The sequence below is a fragment of the Lutra lutra genome, chromosome 15 (genome assembly GCF_902655055.1).
Source record: "Lutra lutra chromosome 15, mLutLut1.2, whole genome shotgun sequence".
In the NCBI taxonomy this organism is placed as follows: domain Eukaryota; kingdom Metazoa; phylum Chordata; class Mammalia; order Carnivora; family Mustelidae; genus Lutra; species Lutra lutra.
In genome coordinates, this window is record NC_062292.1 from 18,486,977 (window position 1) to 18,504,577 (window position 17,601).

General features: G+C 41.7%; 1 protein-coding gene across 6 annotated transcripts in view; it reads left to right on the forward strand.

Annotated features, from left to right (window-relative positions):
• RGSL1 (regulator of G protein signaling like 1) overlaps positions 1 to 4,505 on the forward strand; it is an 85,422-nt gene extending 80,917 nt beyond the window's left edge. For 4 of the 6 annotated variants that reach the window (XM_047704562.1, XM_047704567.1, XM_047704565.1 and 1 more), the window contains 2 exons: positions 2,440 to 2,549; positions 3,848 to 4,033. In XM_047704562.1, the coding sequence (XP_047560518.1) occupies positions 2,440 to 2,549; positions 3,848 to 3,966 (229 nt within the window). In that variant the 3' untranslated portion in view covers positions 3,967 to 4,033. Of the gene's footprint in view, positions 1 to 2,439; positions 2,550 to 3,847; positions 4,034 to 4,305 lie in introns of those variants that run through there. The other 2 variants (XM_047704563.1, XM_047704564.1) reach the window with 2 other exon arrangements.
• Positions 4,506 to 17,601: the final 13,096 nt, after the last annotated feature.

A 17,601-nucleotide genomic window follows, 5' to 3' on the forward strand; every position in this document is an offset into this window, starting at 1 on the left:
CCTTTATTTTAAAATCTCTATGATAAATAGAACTATGATCCAGCAATTGTACTACTAGGTATTTACCCACAGGACACAAAATACAGATTCGAAGGGTTACCTGCACCCCAGTGTTTACAGCAGCATTATCAACAACAGCCAAACTATAGAAATAGCCCAAGTGTCCATCAGTTAATGAATGGATAAACGAGGTGTGGTATATAGACACAATGGAACATTCCTAAGCCATCAAAAAGAATGAAAGCTTGTCATTTGCAGTGATGTGGATGGAGCTAGAGTGTATTATGCTAAGCAAAACAAGACAGTCAGAGAAAGACAAATACCATGTAATTTCACTTACATGTGGAATTTAGGAAATAAAACAGATGAATGTATGGGAAGGGGGAAAAAGGAGAGAAGGAGAGGGGGGGAGGAAAACAATAAGAGACTCTTAATGTTAGAGAACAAACTGAGTGTTGATGGAGGGAAGTGGTAGGGGATGGGATAAATAGGTGATGGGTGTTAAGGAGGGCCCTTGTTCACTTGTTACAATGAGCACTGGGTATTACATGCAAGTGATGAATCACTAAATTCTACTCCTGAAACAAATATTATACTATATGTTAACTAATTAGGATTTAAAGAAAACTTTGGAAGAAAAAAAATATATATACTTCAGTTCAATTAAAAAAAATCTCTATGATAATACATTATTTAATACAGGATTAAAAGAATTAAAAATCGAAGTTCAAGATAACCAGTTTATCCTTTGAACATTAGTTGTTATCTAGCACTAGATAACAGTGCTAGTTCTGCTAAGCAGGATTAAACAGTTCTAGTTCTGCTAAGCAGGATTAAACAGAAATTTGTCCTGAAACTTTCTGGAGGATCAGAACCCTGAGAAATGCATGCTGCTCCTGGCTTGAGTCAGTGCTCAGCACTGCCTCACACCCATTTAGGAAGTGTAGACTGCTTCAGGGAGGCTTTGGATCCCTAATCTTTATGCAGCTGATTCTTCACTTGCTTTCCTATACACTCCTATATAAAGAGTTTTATATTGCACGAACTGTGTCTACTTATGTCATCCCAGATGAACCTCTCAATAGCCCTTTGAGATGGGTGGGGCAAAGTGTCATTATCCCTATTTTATAAATGAGTAAATTGAGGTTCAAAAGGGCTAAGAGATGCCTAGGAACACTTGGAAATGGTAAAACCAGGATTAGAAACAAGGTCTCGGGGCGCCTGGGTGGCTCAGTGGGTTAAGGCCTCTGCCTTCGGCTCAGGTCATGATCCCAGGGTCTTGGGATCAAGCCCCGCATCGGGCTCTCTGCTCAGTGGGGATCCTGCTTCCTCCTCTCTCTCTGCCTGCCTCTCTGCCTACTTGTGATCTGTCAAATAAATAAAATCTTTAAAAAAAAAAAAAAAAAGAAACAAGGTCTCTCATTATTTTAAGCACCATAAAGTATGCGTTGTGGCAGACTGGGAGCTTCCTGATGGGACAAAGACCCATTATAGCGAGTGGAATGAGAGAAACCAGCTGTGATCAAATAGAATGCCCCTTGGGGACATGGGAAAGAGAGCACCAGTTAAGACTATCAGAGCAGGGGCACCTGGGTAGCTCAGAGGGTTAAGCTTCTGCCTTCAGCTCAGGTCATGATCTCAGAGTCCTGAGATCAAGCCCCATGTTGGGCTCTCTGCTCAGCAGCGAGCGTGCTTCCCCCCCCCCCCCCGCCTACTTGTGATCTCTCTCTGTCAAATAAATAAATAAAATCGTTAAAAAAAAAAAAAAGACTATCAGAGCAAAGGCGGGATAGAAAATAAATCCAATCTTAGTCAAGACCAACCTCCAAGGGGTCCAATGCAAGAGTAGGATGATGGACAGCAAGCATTAGGGGCCAGGGAGGAACAGATGAAGAGTGTTATGAGGGACTCCAGGGAGCAACAGTTCTTAGACTGAGTTAAGTATATGAGTGCAAGTTCATGTGAGGAAGGGGTTTACTCAGACTGCTGGGAATGTCATGACAAGGTCATGACCTTCAGTAAGGGACAGGATGAAATCAGGGATCAGGACCTGAGAGGAAATCAGTCAGACACTCTGGCTGTACCACGTGGGGTTAAGTGGAGAGCTCATAGTCTGAGGCTCAAGCAAGCATTGGAGGGATTGACTCTTCCTCAGATCTGGATAAAGCAGATTCTTTACAGTCTCCATTCACTGGTTCTGAAAGGGAATCCCAACATACTGTCCATACCAGGTCCTCACTGGAGCTAGGCCTGGACACAGCGAGGGCTCAGAAGAAGGGCCTCTGACAGGCAACACCCCAAGGCCCAGACTTTCCTCTTCTCTATTGCACACTTTACTCTCTGTAAGGAATGGTCCTGACCCAGTTGCCCCGTGCTCAGTGTTCCAGCCTCCTCAGTGGGTAACTTTTTCCATGTGACCAGAAGACAATCTTCTCACAGGTTTTGTTCCTGGAAGGCAGCCCACTCTTACTTCCAGTTCAAGGGGAAGACACACAAGGATAAAAAAACTTCTCCTAAACCCACACACAAGACTTCTCCTTGGAGTGGAGGTAAGCTCAACCATGACCTATAGCCCCATTCTCTAGAAAATGAGACTCATAAAGGGAAAGCAAAGGTCCAAAGGACCAAGGTAAGACTTCGTAGAGGGTATTTCCTGGAGGGGTGGGCATCTCATTAACTTGGCTCTCAGAGAAGCATTAAAGTATGTTTTGTCTGTTGATATCAGTAACAGCAAAAAGGTACCCCACCCATGTACCACACTTCTCAGCAGTACCTCCCAACAGCCTCAGGATGTAGGTCATGGTCCATGTGGTGGGTAGATAGAGGTGGTGACTTGCTTTACTGCTATTTAAGAAGCCCCTGCTCCAACTATCTCCAGAAACCCTATCATTTGAAAAGCATCTGTTTTATGGTATTAAATGAGAATATTAAAAAGTGGATTTAGGGTATGATTTTCATGTGGTAAATACATATATATCTTTATGCATGTATGTAATCTTTATGAGAGCATGGGAAAAATTCATAAATAAAGTATTAATAGGCTTATCTCTGCATGATGTGATTATGAGTGATCTACATATTTATTATTAATATACTCTTAATATGGCATTCATATATTGCATATTATTAATATATTTATAAATAAGCAAATAGGTGCATTTGAAAATAAATACAGACATGTTTTCTTAGCAGAGCAGTTAAACTCAATCCCTTTCTTAATATCTGCACTGAGATCAGTAAGGAAATTTTAAAGAGGGGGAAGAGGGTGCACAGAGCAGTGCCTGGAGAGAGCAGGACTGGATGTCTCTGCAGTGGAAGGTTCTGAGAACCAAAGAGAACAGGTCTGTGAGTCTGAAACTGGTACCAACATCAGAACAAAATAAGGAGATAAGACAGGAGTCTTAAAGACAGCAACAAATTGTCCTGTAAGAGAGCTGAGCATTCCAAGGTTTTAGTTTCAGCCTATGCAGTTCTCATGTCCATTTTTTCCAGATACTTAACCCTGCCCCCCTTCCAGCCTCCTCACAAACAAGCGTTCCACTCCCTTTGGGGAGTACAAATGAGACTTTTGAAACTTAACCCATCCCTAGCTTGCATGAAGAGTGAGAGAAGCAGCTCTGGCTGGTTGTGGAGCCAAGTTCCTGCCCCTCTGAGAGGTGCACCTAAGTAGGAAATAAATCACCTTTACCTCCCTGATCTCAAATATAGAGGCTTGGATTTAGATAATATCTGTCAGTAACATCCTATACTCCAAGGAATATTGTCAAGAACTTCCTTGCTTACATATAAAGATTTATTTTGTTGGGTGTTAGAAGGGATTTTAATGTTCCCTGTCTTTTTTCTCCAGGAGACCATGCCATCTTAAGATTCACCTTGCTCAGAGGTATTGAGTGGTTTCGGCCTCAACAACGGGAGGTAATAGCAAGTCCAGGCCAAAATTGTGAGTTGGAGTTAGAATCCCACTGATCTAACTACTAAGATGGTGACTCTAATCCAGTTTGGCCAAGCTCCTTAATGACCACAAGGAGACTGAGGTCCCCGAAATGTGAAGCAATTTGCTCCAAACCACCCAGCATGTGAGTGGCAGAGATGGGATGAGAAGCAGGTCTCCTGACTGCCTTTCTGGGGCTCTGTGCACAGCTCTCATCTGAGTAATTGTATCTTCCTAATTCTCTTATAGCCCCTTGAAGGCAGGTACCTTAGGCTTGTCTGTATCTCTGCTGGCTCCTCTGTATGTGTGGTGGTTCCAATGTGTGTGTGGACACAATTGTAACATCCCAGTTGTTATTTTCCCCTCCCTCTGAGAGCACCTGCTAACTTGAACAGAACCTCCATCCCATGCCTTCTGCTTCCTGGAAGTACCTACTACAGATCATCTTATCCCAGTAATAAACACTCTTGTCCCAGCCACCCATATCTGAGCCACGCTATATCCTTTTTCTCCCCCATCTTTAGCCTCAAGGAGTTAAGCCCTCTTCCAAGTATTAAAGTTGCCTTGGTTTCCACATGGTCTCTCCTGACAAGCATTTTCTTTCCCCCATACCAATTGTTCACTGCTATTTCTAGGTTGGAGATACTGTTTCTTTCTGCTGCTTATGGGCATGAAACACCAGCTTGCCTTTTCTGCCCATTTGCATATGTCCCCTCATTCCCTAGTGGGGGAGGCCACTATGGAATATTGCCCATGATCCATAGGGTCCAAACAGCCTTAAACTTTGCGATTCCAGTATTCATATGGCTTCATTTCCTTTTGTTACTTCCCTGGGTCTTTAGGGTTGTCATCATGACCTTTGTATCCAGATAAAATGTCTCCTAAGACCAAAGGTACTGCAGCATTCAGACCAGGTCTCCTTGATGTCCCTGGAGCATCACTGCTTCACCTTCCATTTTCCCACTCCTTTTCTGAAGGTGTTTCCCTGGAGGTTGTTCTGGGATGGCCTTCCTGGGCTGGAGGCCCTCAAGTGTACCCTGAGTTCTGATGCAGTTTTTCTCTACATTTGTCTTTAGCTTCTTCTAGCAAACTTACCCCATCAAGACATGGGCTCACCACTGTGCAGCTGTGTCCTGTACCAGGGTAGGCATGGGGCAGAAGTCCTCTTCTTCAGTTCAGAGCTGCTTGTCCAAGTGTACAATGGGAGATGGGGAAGAAATTTCCCAGAGACCTAGCTCCACATCCTGACACTCCTTAGCATATGAAAACCAAGAAGTTGAGGTTGCTTCTTCTGGAGAGTCCTATAGTCAAGATAGTTAGGGAAGGGTTTCTCTGTGGGTTTCCTTACATGTCTCCAACTAAGGTACTTTTAGGAAGTTGGATACCCTGACCCACCTTCTAGGAGAACATTATTGCTAGGAGAAGAGTGTCCTAGATGATCTTTTATTACCAGCCTCCCTAATACTCAAGCTTTTCAAGGTAAGGGGCATAAAATGGAAAGAAAAAGAATTGTTCTATTTGACAGAATATTGTCAATAAAATCATAAAGGACTTGAGCCTGTCAAAATCTGATTCAGCTTGGGGCACCTGGGTGGCTCAGTGGATTAAGCCTCTGTCTTCAGCTCAGGTCATGATCTCAGGGTCCTGGGATCGAGCCCCGCATCGGGCTCTCTGCTCAGCAGGGAACCTGCTCCCCGCACCCTCTGCCTGCCTGTCTACTTGTGATCTCTGTCTGTCAAATAAATAAATAAAATCTTAAAAAAAAAAAAAATCTGATTCAGCCTAACTCACTTCTGTATAAGCACCAAAGTGGAATTCATGCTACGTTAGAGCTCTGAGAAAATCGCTAGGGGGTCATGGAAGACAAAACTGAGCCAAAGAACTGCTTGAAAGTCAGGGTTATAGACACCAGGCTATGTGACTAGAAGGCCTGGTTTCCTCAGCAGCCAGCCCGTCTTCTCAGACCTTCTACAAGGCCAATAGGAGTTTAGAGCTGCCCCAGTATCACTTGCCTAGAAGACAAGAACTTTGGAATTGTTTGTACAGAAAAGCAATACGTAGCTTCAGGGATTATCAGTTCTTGGAGAGGAAGGTAAGAAGAAGAATTCGAGGAGCCCTACCCTGAGGTCAAAGGGTTTTGGTTTGGACCACTGCTATTCCTAAAGGGAATGACAGCAACAAACCAGCAGAATATGCAAGTTATCTCATTGTCATTCTAATAACTGGCCATTCTTCTCTCTTCCTTCAGACCAAAATTACGTGGCTCCGAAAAGGAGAGAAAGTAGTCCAGTCAGACTCCCAACAGAGGCACATCATCTCTCAGAAGCCTCTTAACACTGACAGAAACTTTTCTGGTCAGAAATGAAATGGCCCAGTGTCATCTGCCCTGGAATGATCAATGGGATGTCAGCCCAGACATGGTAGGATGGGACTTCAGTGGGTAAGATGTGAGCAGAGAGCATGAACAGAAGCACCTCTGTGCTCCTTGATCCTGGGGTTTCTGTCAGAGATGCTCTTTCTACAGTGAGCATGTAACATCACCTGACTCTCGGGGTCAAGAGACCTGAGTTCTTGATTCACTCTGGAGCTGCATAGCCTTGAGCAGATCTCTGACTCATAAATGTCAACGAATCCCATGACAAATGTATGTAGATGGCATTAAACACTCTAGTAAACAAGGTGCTGTTTTTATCAACAGTAAACAGATGGGATCTTAATGCTGGGATCTCCAATTTGGACAATGACTCAGATCCATCTTTAGGAAATCCTCACAACCCTGTGAGTAACCATGTTAAAAATTACTTCTTTTTAAACAGATAAGGAAAGCCACACAGATGGTAAGTGTCTTTCCCCAGATCACCAGGTAGTCAGTGGCAGAGTCTGGACTAGAACACACCACTTCCAAATCTTTGGCTAGTCCTCATTCCGTGATCGTATAACTCTATATAACTTTTCATGCCCAAAAGGAATAGTTCTTCCCTAGAGTTCTGTTTAGTTGTCAATTAATAGATAAAGAGACTCTTTGGGAATTTTTTGACCTAAAGGCCCAAATTATTGTCATGGTTATAGAGCACTAGGTTCATTTTGAAGAAAATCAGGAGTAAAATGACCAAATGTCCTAAATGAGCCTTCCACTTGAGATAATTGAGAAAAGATGGGCTCAACCCTGTAAGCTGCAGAACAAGGAAAGACTAGAAAGCTTACTGGGGAAGCCTCTCAAATTTCCAGGCAGTTTCCTCCTATGTTCACATATTTTATTTCCTAGACTTTCCTCAAGAATGAAAAAAGTTGTAATGTCCTCACAGGGCTCACAAATGCCTGGGACAGTGAGATCATCTGAATGGAGCTTTGATTGTGACAGGCCAAGAAGACACTAGGCAGATGTGACTAGAAAAGGTGTTGCCTCAGATGACATGTGGAGAGCCTCAGGCCACTGGGAGAGGGTCCAATGAAGTAAAAATTCAGCCTAAGGAAGGCCCAGAAGAAAGGAGTGAGAATTTCCTTCCCTAATGAGGCTAAGGTTCCAAGACAGAATTTTGAGTTAACAGATTGATTAGAGGGCATGAGACAGAATTACAGTTTTTAAAAATCAGGCAAGAAACTAAGGCAAGAAGAGAATGGGGAAGAACCCTATTATTGGAATTGAGCTGTCAGGAATGATCTTGGTCAAAGATAATCAAGTCAAAACCTTGCACACGGAACCAGAGAGGATGTTAAGCCACACCAAAGCAATGATGAGGATCTCATAAAATACTGACTCAGGGTCATGTGCCTAAATATCCTCCCGTTGGACTGAGGCAGAGCTGAAACTATAGGTTGGTAGTAGGTGGGTCCCACTGAAGGAAAAGAAACCTCACTCAAAGAATTCATCTGAAACTGTGATTTTTTGCCCATTTCATAATTCTCTACTTATATACACTCATCCATAGGTATAGTCGCACGCGGAGGTGCAAGCACACACGTTATTCAGAAGACCTCACCATACTTCATAGGACCACCCTGAATTGAAAAAAGTAATTCTGCTCATTTATTGAGTCTTGCTGTTGCTTCCTTTGCTTTCATATCCTCTCACTTCAGAGATCCCAGATCCAGTATGTTTTCACTCTAGATTTAGGCTAGTGTCACAAAGGCAATCAACATGCAAACAGGTAATATAAATGAGTAAACAACCCATGAGAGGTAACAAGGAATGCTAGAAACTGAACACTCGTCAAAGGGGACAGTAACACTCAGATCCAGGCAGCCAGCTCACTGGGGCCAGAGCTCCTTAACTTTTTTTTTTTAAAGATTTTATTTATTTGACAGAGAGAGAGATCACAAGTAGAGAGAGAGAGAAGAGGAAGCAGGCTCCCCGCCTAGCAGAGAGCCCGATGTGGGACTCGATCCCAGGACCCCGAGATCACAGAGCTCCTTAACTTAAGGCAAAAATAAGGAAAGAAAGAAAAAGAAGAAAGGGAGGGGGGGAGGGAAAATACAAAAAGGAAGAGAGACAAAGAACATGAAATTTAAAGTTTTTATAATACTATGCAAGTCAAACAAAACTTGGTGGTCGGTAACCATGGCCCACAGCCTAACAAATGCAAATCTTTGCTTTAAACTTTTTCTTTCCCCCTTGTAATTATATTTGGGTCCGGGGTCTATCTTAGAAAATATTAGGAGGGAGGAGGAGAAGTCCAAACATTAGACCCATGAGGGTCACTGGCATCAAAGTGATGAGGAAACAGAAGGCTGGCTGAAGAAAGCAGCAGCGATCCCCTGCAACCCCTCCCCACCCCCCATTCCTGGGTGGGACGGTTGTGACGTTCTTCCAGGACAATCTCCCAACTATCTAATGTTAATGCCTTGCTAGAGGGGAAAGACAAGCTTAACTTCACAACTGACAAGGAGTTTCGGTATCTTGAAGGTCCTCTTTAGCATATGAAAGTTCTTTTTTTTTTTTAAATATTTATTTGTTTGTTTATTTGACAGAGAGAGACACAGGGAGAGAGGGAACACAGGATGGGGGAGTGGGAAGGAGAAGCTGGCTTCCCGCGGAGCAGGAAGCCCGTTGTGGGGCTCGATCTCAGGACCCTGAGATCATGACCTGAGCTGAAGGCAGACGCTTAATGACTGAGCCAACCAGGCGCCATGAAAGTTCTTTTAAAACCTCCCCTTTTCCTTACCTCTCCCAACCCCACAGTATATAATCAGCCACAGCCTCACAGCCCCAATGCAGCAGGGCTTTCTGCCCCCCCGGGGTGCTGTCCCTGGGCTTTAATAAACCACCGTTTTGCCCCAGAGACGTCTCAAGAATTCTCTCTTGGTCACTGCTCTGGACTTCACCCCACTGAAACCCACCTATATTCCAAAGCCAAATAAAAAGGGAAAGGCCAGGGAAGGAAGGTGGCTTCCTCTAGTCCCTGTATTAGTGTTCTAGCTATCATAACAAATTACCAGACACTCACTGGCTTAAAACAAGACAATGTTACTATGTTACGGTGCCGTAGGTCAGAAGTCAGAGCTGGGACTCAATGGGTTAATGTCAGGTGTGCAGAACTGCATTCCTTTCTGGAGGCTCCAGGGGTGAACCCATCCTCCCGCTCTTTCAGGTGGTTGGCAGAGTTCAGGCCCTGCAGGTGTAGCACTGAGGTTTGATTCCTTGCTGGCTGTCAACCCTTCTTTGCCTGACTGAAAAAGCCCCAACTCCTTAGTAACATATAAGACCACTGTCGATTTGACCCCAGTCTGGGTTTCCATATTCATCTCTTGCCTCTCTTCCTCACGCATTTCATTCCCCAGCAACATTGTGTAAAATGTCCTCCCTCTTCCCCTCCACCTGGTGATGAGACATCACAACAGTGACACCTCCTGGTTGTCTCCTCTCTCTTCCCACCCTTTCTTCTCTTTCTGCAACACTTTTTCCCCTTCTTGAGATTCTTGTTTATATATATTCCTCACCTGCTAAACTATAAGCCTTTGTAAGACAGAGACCATGTCCTGTTTTTCTTTATGCCTCTAATAGGTAGCAGAGTGACATGCAGATAACAGTTGCCCTGTAAATACATGTTGAATGCATGAGTCAATGAACTGTGCTAGGTTTAGGAATGTAGTGGAAAAAACAGAACGTGCACTTTATGCCTGTCTGACCTTACAGTTAATTAGGCTCACTTCACAATTAGTGTAGACCACGATGTTCACCAGGAAAATCAAATCAGTCATCAAATCTGATTGCGACTAGCCCATTAAAGAAGAAATATATAATTTTCCTTACGAATTTTTTTTTATGTTCAATGACTCTTGATGCTTTAAGGGCTCTGTATTTTTTTTTTAGGAAGTTCTTACAGCCCATTCAGACTAAACAGTAACGAAAGCAGCAGGGAAAAGAGCAGGAGAGACAAAGGTCCACCTTCCACCTTCAGAAACCTTCCAGTTGCACGTCTGGAAATGACATAAAATCTTCCCTCTTTTTACAAAAGTGGTAAAGATGTCTGTCCTTCATTCTGAAAGCCTCCAATTGATCCAAGTGTTGCTGCAGACGAAGGGGCAGCTTGTGTGCAGCACTTCAGGGTGCCAGTCCCCACCCCTATACTTCAATCAGAGCTGCAGATCATTAACCAGAATAAAGGACGTCCATATTCACAATCGGAGGGCCTCCCATACCCTTCTTAAAGGAAAGGACACAGGAAAACAGTATGTCACTCCCCAGAGGCTCTTAAGGTCATTTTCAATTCAAGAAATTAATGGAAATATTACTACCCCTTCTGGATTAAGACCATGGACCAGCCAGGCTCATCCAGAAGCTTGACACATGGGCCCACCCCTGACCAAGAGTCCAGGCCAGGAGGCCCGGCTGCCATTCCTATTAGCTCATGTTTTTCCATGAGGCAGGCTGGTTTTAAATCCCATCTCCACTCCTTCGTACCTTGGCAATCATCAGCAAATTACTTAATCTTGTTGACTCCCAACAAGTGTAAAATAAAGATAGTAATGTCTGCCTCCTTGGGTTGTTTATAAACCATTTGGGATAATGTAGGCCAAGTGCATTGCATGGTGCCAGGCACAGAGCTGGCATTAAGGACATTAGTTGCTCCCCCTCTTTCTACCTTTTCCCTAAATTTCCTGGAACATGAAGGAAATGATTGACCCAGAGTGACATAGTTGAAGAGTTAAATCCTGAAAAAATTCCAAATGCTCTTCTTCATGTTGTTTATTAGCATTGAATAGCCGGGACTTCCACAAACCCATTAATTTCTAATGCGTAATTTCTACATAGTCATTTGGAGGATTTCTTTATGTTCTATAAATCTACTATTTATAGGAAGCTTAAAAAAAATTTTGTTGTTGTTCCTCCCGAGCCCCTAACAGATACTTCAAAATATTCAAGACCCTTCATTGAGCATTTACTATGTGACAAGTAGGATAGGAATCACAAGATTTATTTTACAGGTGAGCTGATGGGGGTCTGCAGAGAAGTCTCTTTTTGCCTCTTGCTTGTGTGGTTACTGAGAAGTAAGATGTAACTCTTATCTTTGTTCCTTTATAGAGTAAGTGTTTTATTCCTCTCACTTTTTTCAAGATTTTTTCCTTTATCTTCGATATTCTATAGTTTGGGTAAATACGCTTAAGTGTAGTTTCTTTTGGTAGTTATTCTTCTTGGCATTCTTTAAACTTCCTGGATCTGTGGCTTGGCATCTAGCATTAATTTGGGGAAATTCTCAATCATTATTGCTTCAAATATTTATTTTTTTCCTTTCTTCTTTTTCTGGTTTTCCATTACATGAGTGTTACACCTTTTGTAATTGCCCCACAGTTATTGGATGTTCTCTTCCCTTTTTCCAGGGTTTTCTCTTTTTACCTTTCAGTTTTGGAGGTTTCAACTGACAAAACCTCAAGCTCAGATTTTTTTCTCAGCCATGTGCAATCTGCTAAGGTAGGTATCAAGGACATTCTTCATTTCTGTTAGCTTTTTTTTTTTTAATCTCTAGCATTTCCTTTTAATTTTTTTCTTAGAATTTTCATCTCTCTGCATACATTAGCCATCTGTTCTTGCTTGTTGGCCACTTTCTGCATTCAATCCCTTAGCATATTAAGCATAGTGGTTTTAAATTCGTGGTCTGATGATTCCAACATCCCTGCCATATCTTGGTCTGTTTCTGATACTTGCTCTGTCTTCAGACTGAGTTTTTTGCCTTTTAGTATGCCTTGTAATTTTTTGTTGAAAGCCAGACATGATGTACTTAGTAAAAAAACAACAACAAAACAAAACAAAACAAAACAAAAAACACCTGTGGTTGACAGGCCTTTTATAAGGTAGTGGTATGGTGTAAAAGAAGAACATTCTACAGACACACCTTGTTTTATTGCCCTTCACTTTACTGCACTTTGCAGACATTGCACTTTTTCAAAGTTGAGGTTTATGGCAACCTTGTGTTAAGTCTATTGGCACCATTTTTTCTGACAACATTTGTTCACTTCAGGTCTCTGTGTCATATTTTGGAATTCTTGAAATTCTTACACTATTTCAAATTATTCTGTTACTATTATATTTATTATAGTGCTCTGTGATCAAGTGATCTTTGATGTTATTATTATAACTGTTCTGGGGAGCCACAAACTGTGCCCATATATGACAGCAAACTTAATACTAAGTATCATGTGTATTTTGATAGAACAGCTCTACCAATTAGCTGTTCCCCTGCCTCTCTATCCTCAGGTCTCCCCATTCCCTGAGACACAACAATATTGAAATTAGGCCAATTAACAACCCTACAATGGCCTCTAAATATTCAAGTGGGAGGAAGAGTCACATGTCACTCACTGTAAATCAGAAGCTAGAAATGATTAACCTTACTGAGGAAGGCATGTCAAAAGCTGAGGCAGTCTGAAAGCTAGGCCTCTTGTGGCAAAGAATTACTCAGATAGGTTGTGAACAAGAAGGAAAAGTTCTTTTTTTTTTTATGACATTTTGCACTTTATTAATTTTTTTTTCAGCATAACAGTATTCATTATTTTTGCACCACACCCAGTGCTCCATGCAATCCGTGCCCTCTACAATACCCACCACCTGGTGCCCCCAACCTCCCACCCCCCACCCCTTCAAAATTCTCAGATCGTTTTTCAGAGTCCATAGTCTCTCATGGTTCACCTCCCCTTCCAATTTCCCTCAACTCCCTTCTCCTCTCCATCTCCCCTTGTCCTCCATGCTATTTGTTATGCACCACAAATAAGTGAAACCATATGATAATTGACTCTCTCTGCTTGACTTATTTCACTCGGCATAATCTCTTCCAGTCCCGTCCATGTTGCTACAAAACTTGGGTATTCATCCTTTCTTTTTTCGTTTCTTTTTTTTTTTTTACAGCTTTATAATCATATATTTTTATCCCCAGGGGTACAGGTCTGCGATTCGCCAGGTTTACACACTTCACAGCACTCACCATAGCACATACCCTCCCCAATATCCATAACCCCACCCCCTCTCCCAACCCCCTCCCCCCATCAACCCTCAGATTGTTTTGTGAGATTAAGAGTCACTTATTGTTTGTCTCCCTCCCAATCCCATCTTGTTTCATTTACTCTTCTCCTACCCCCTCAACCCCCCATGTTGCATCTCCTCTCCCTCATATCAGGGAGATCATATGATAGTTGTCTTTCTCCGATTGACTTATTTCGCTAAGCATGATACCCTCTAGTTCCATCCACGTCGTCGCAAATGGCAAGATTTCATTTCTTTTGATGGCTGCATAGTATTCCATTGTGTATATATACCACATCTTCTTTATCCATTCATCTGTTGATGGACATCTAGGTTCTTTCCATAGTTTGGCTATTGTAGACATTGCTGCTATAAACATTCGGGTGCACGTGCCCAAGAAGGAAAAGTTCTTGTAGGAAATTAAAAGTACTATCCCAGTGAATACACAAATGGCCTTTTTACTGATATGGGGAAAGACTCAGTAGTCTGGAGAGAAGATCAAACCAGCCACAACATTCCATTAAGCCAAAGTCTAATCAGAGCACAGCCCTGACTGTCTTCAATTTTATGAAGGCTGAGAAGGGTGAGGTGACTGCAGAAGAAAAGTGTGAACCCAGCAGAGGTTGGTTCATGAGGTTTAAGGAAAGAAGCCATCTCCATAATACACCAGTGCAAAGTGAGCCTGCAAATGCTGATGTAAAAGCTGCCACAAGTCATCCAGAAAATCTAGCTATGATAATCAATGAAGGTACCCACACTAAACAGATTTTTATTATAGATAAAACAGTCTTATATTAAAAGATGCCATCTAAAACTTCCATAGCTAGAGAGAAGTCAAAGCCTAGCTACAAAGCTCATTTGTTAGAGACTAATGTACCTAGTGAATTTAAGTTGAAATCAATATTCATTTCCACTCCAAAAATTCTAGGGCCTTCAAGAATTATGCTAAGTTTTCTCTGCCTATGCTCCATAAATGGAACAACAAAGTATAGATGATAGTCTATCTTTTTATAACATAGTTTACTGAATATTAAACCCACTGAGACCTACTGCTCGGGCAGGGGGCGGGGGGGAAGATTCCTTTTAAAAGATTCCTGCTCACTGACAATACACCTGGCCACCCAAGAGTCCATGGAGATGTATAATGACATTAATGTTGTTGTCATGCCTGTTAACACAACATTCTGCAGCCCATAGATTAAAGACTAATTTTGACTTTCAAGTCTTATTATTTAAGAAATACATTTCTTAAGGCTATAGCTGCCATACATAGTGATTCCACTGCTGGATCTGAGCAAAGTAAATTGAAAACCCTCAGGAAATTGTTCACAAATGAACTTTAAGAACAGTCGTGATTCATGGGAAGAAGTCCAAATATCAACCTTAGCAGGAGTTTGGAAGAAGTTGATTTCAACCGTCATGGATGACTTTGAAGTTCAAGACTTCAGTGGAGGAGATAACTGCAGGTGTGGTAGAAATAGCAAGAGAACTAGAATTGGAAGTGGAGCCCAAATATGTAACTGAATTACTTCAATCTCATGGTCAAACTTGAATGGATGAGGAGATCTTTCTTATGGGCGAACAAAGTGGTTTCTTCAGATGGAAACTACTCCCAGGGAAGATGCTGTGAAGGATGTTGAAATGTCAACCCAGGACTTAGAATATTATATAAACTTAGTTGAAAAAGCAAGAGCACATTTTTGAGAGGATCAACTCCCAATTTTGAAAGAAGTTCTCCTGTGCGTAAAATGCTATCCAACAGTATTGATGCTACAGAGAAATCATGTGTGAAATAGTCAATCGATGTGACAAACCTCATTTTTGTCTTATTTCAAGAAATTGCTTCCGCCACTCCAGCCTTCAGCAGCCACCAACATGATCAGTCAGCAGCCATCAACATGGAGGCAAAACCCTCTATCGGCAAAAAAGATTATGAATCTATGAAGATTTCAATCACAGTTAGCATTTTTAGCAATAATTTATTTTTTAAATTAAGGTATGGATATTTGTTATTTAGACACAATGTTACTGCATACTTACAGACTACAGTATAGTGCAAACATAAATTTTATATGCACTGGGAACAAAAAAATTCCCTTGACTCACTTTATTCACTTTATTATGGTGGTCTAGCACTGAATCTACAGTATAGCCTAGGTATGCTTGCACAGTCTTAAACCATTCCATCCTAGGCTTTTAAGTGAGGCTGTGCTGCTGAGATGTCAAAAATTTTGCAAATGCTTCGCAGTTTTTCTTTCTTTCTCCTTCTTCTTCTTTTTTTTTTTCTTTAACCATTTACATGGTCCAGGATGGCCAGAGGGGGTCCGATTTGTGTATTGCCTTCCACTTGGAAGGCTTGAGTAGCTGGAGTTGGCTATTTGCCTTTCACCTGGGTTGGTTAGACTCTGATAAAACCCCAATATGTTAGGTCTGGTAAAATAGTTTCTCTTGTGGGCCTGCCTTTCTCGGAATGCGCTGGTGTGTTTCAAAATGCTTACTTTTTGCCTCCCTCTCCTGAAAGCCCAAAGGTATTTTTCTCTGATCTTTACTGTGAGAACCTGGTAAAGCTCCTGGAGGCAAAATGCACAAAGTGTGAATCTTGCCCCTGTGATTGAGTCTTCCTGGGTTTTGCTTTGTTTTGTTTTGTTTTGTTTTGTTTTGTTTTATCTCCCCGACTTATCCATACAGAACCCCCAGCAATTTATCAGTTACAGCTTAGATTTCTTCCCCCATTTTTGGTCTCACTGAGGTGGGTTTCTGCTCTGGTAAGCTGAAATTCTCTCTAGTTCAAGGAGCAGCAGTTTGCCCTGTGATTTTGCTCCTTTGATAGATCTAAGAAAGTTTATTGATTTTTTTTTTAAGTTTGTTCATTTTTTTCCTTATTGATAGAATGAGATGATGGCTTCTAAGTTCCTTACATGCTGGATCAGAAACCTGAAGTCCTGAGGGAGATTTTTTAAAAGATTGAACCTGGGGCCCAGACTTAATTGGTCTGGGATGGGGCCCAAGTGATTCTAACACAGAGCCAGGGTTGAGAACTACTGACAGGTGCCACATACCCTTTTCTACTGAAGGAGAGAAATGGGCAGTGAGAATGCGAACAGACAGCTTTGTCTTCTCGGTCACTCTAGTCAGTCTTCTCTGGGCTAGATCCAGTTCTTTGGGTATTATCAAAGGAAATAGCTACATGACATTTGTGGAATTTTACACTTTTTAAAATATATTCACAGGGTCGGGCAGTCATCAACACAAACTAATTTTAGGACATCTTTTGTTGATCTGCAGTTCAACTTGGGGAGTACTGCCATCTTAATATTAAGTCATCCAATCCATGAACATGAAGCATCTTTCCATTTAGCATAATAAGACTGAGACTTATATAATCCTAAAAATTAGCATTGTAGGTATGTCTTGCTTTCTATAACAGCTGAATTTGGTAATAGTTGAATAAAAATCCATCTTTATATCAAATTACTTTCTTAATTAGGACTATTTTTAGAGCAGTTTTAACTTCACAGTAAAATTGAGGGAAAGGTACAAAGATTTCTCATATACTCCTACCCCACACACATGCATAACTTCTCTATTATCAGCACCCCTTCCCAACAGAGTGGTACATTTATTACAACTGATGAACCTACATTAACACATAACTGCCCAAAGTCCGTAGTTTACATTAGAGTTCACTCTTGGTGTTGTACATCTAAAGGGTTTGGACTAATGTATAATGACATGCCATCATTATGGTATCATACAGAGTATTCTTACTGCCCTAAAAAGCCTCTGCTCTGCCTATGTATCTCTTCTCCCCTGATAGCCCCTGGCAACCAATGATTTTTTTTACTGTCTCCATAGTTTTGCCTTTTCCAGAATGTCATATAATTGAAATCATGCAGTATGTAGCCTTTTTATATTGGCTTCTTTCACTTAGTAATATGCATTTGAGGATCCTCCTTGTCTTTTCATGACTTGATAAATCGTTTAATTCTAGCATTGAATAATAGTTAATTGTCTGGATGTCCCATTCACCTACTGAAATACGTCTTGGCTATTTCCAAGTTTTCGTAATTATGAGTAAAGCTGATGTAAATATCCACGTGCAGGTTTTTGGGTAGTCATGTTTTCAGTTCCTCTGGGCAAATACCAAGCAGCGTGACTGCTGGATCATATAGTAAGAATATGTTTGGTTTTGTCATCCAAAATGGCTGTACCAGTT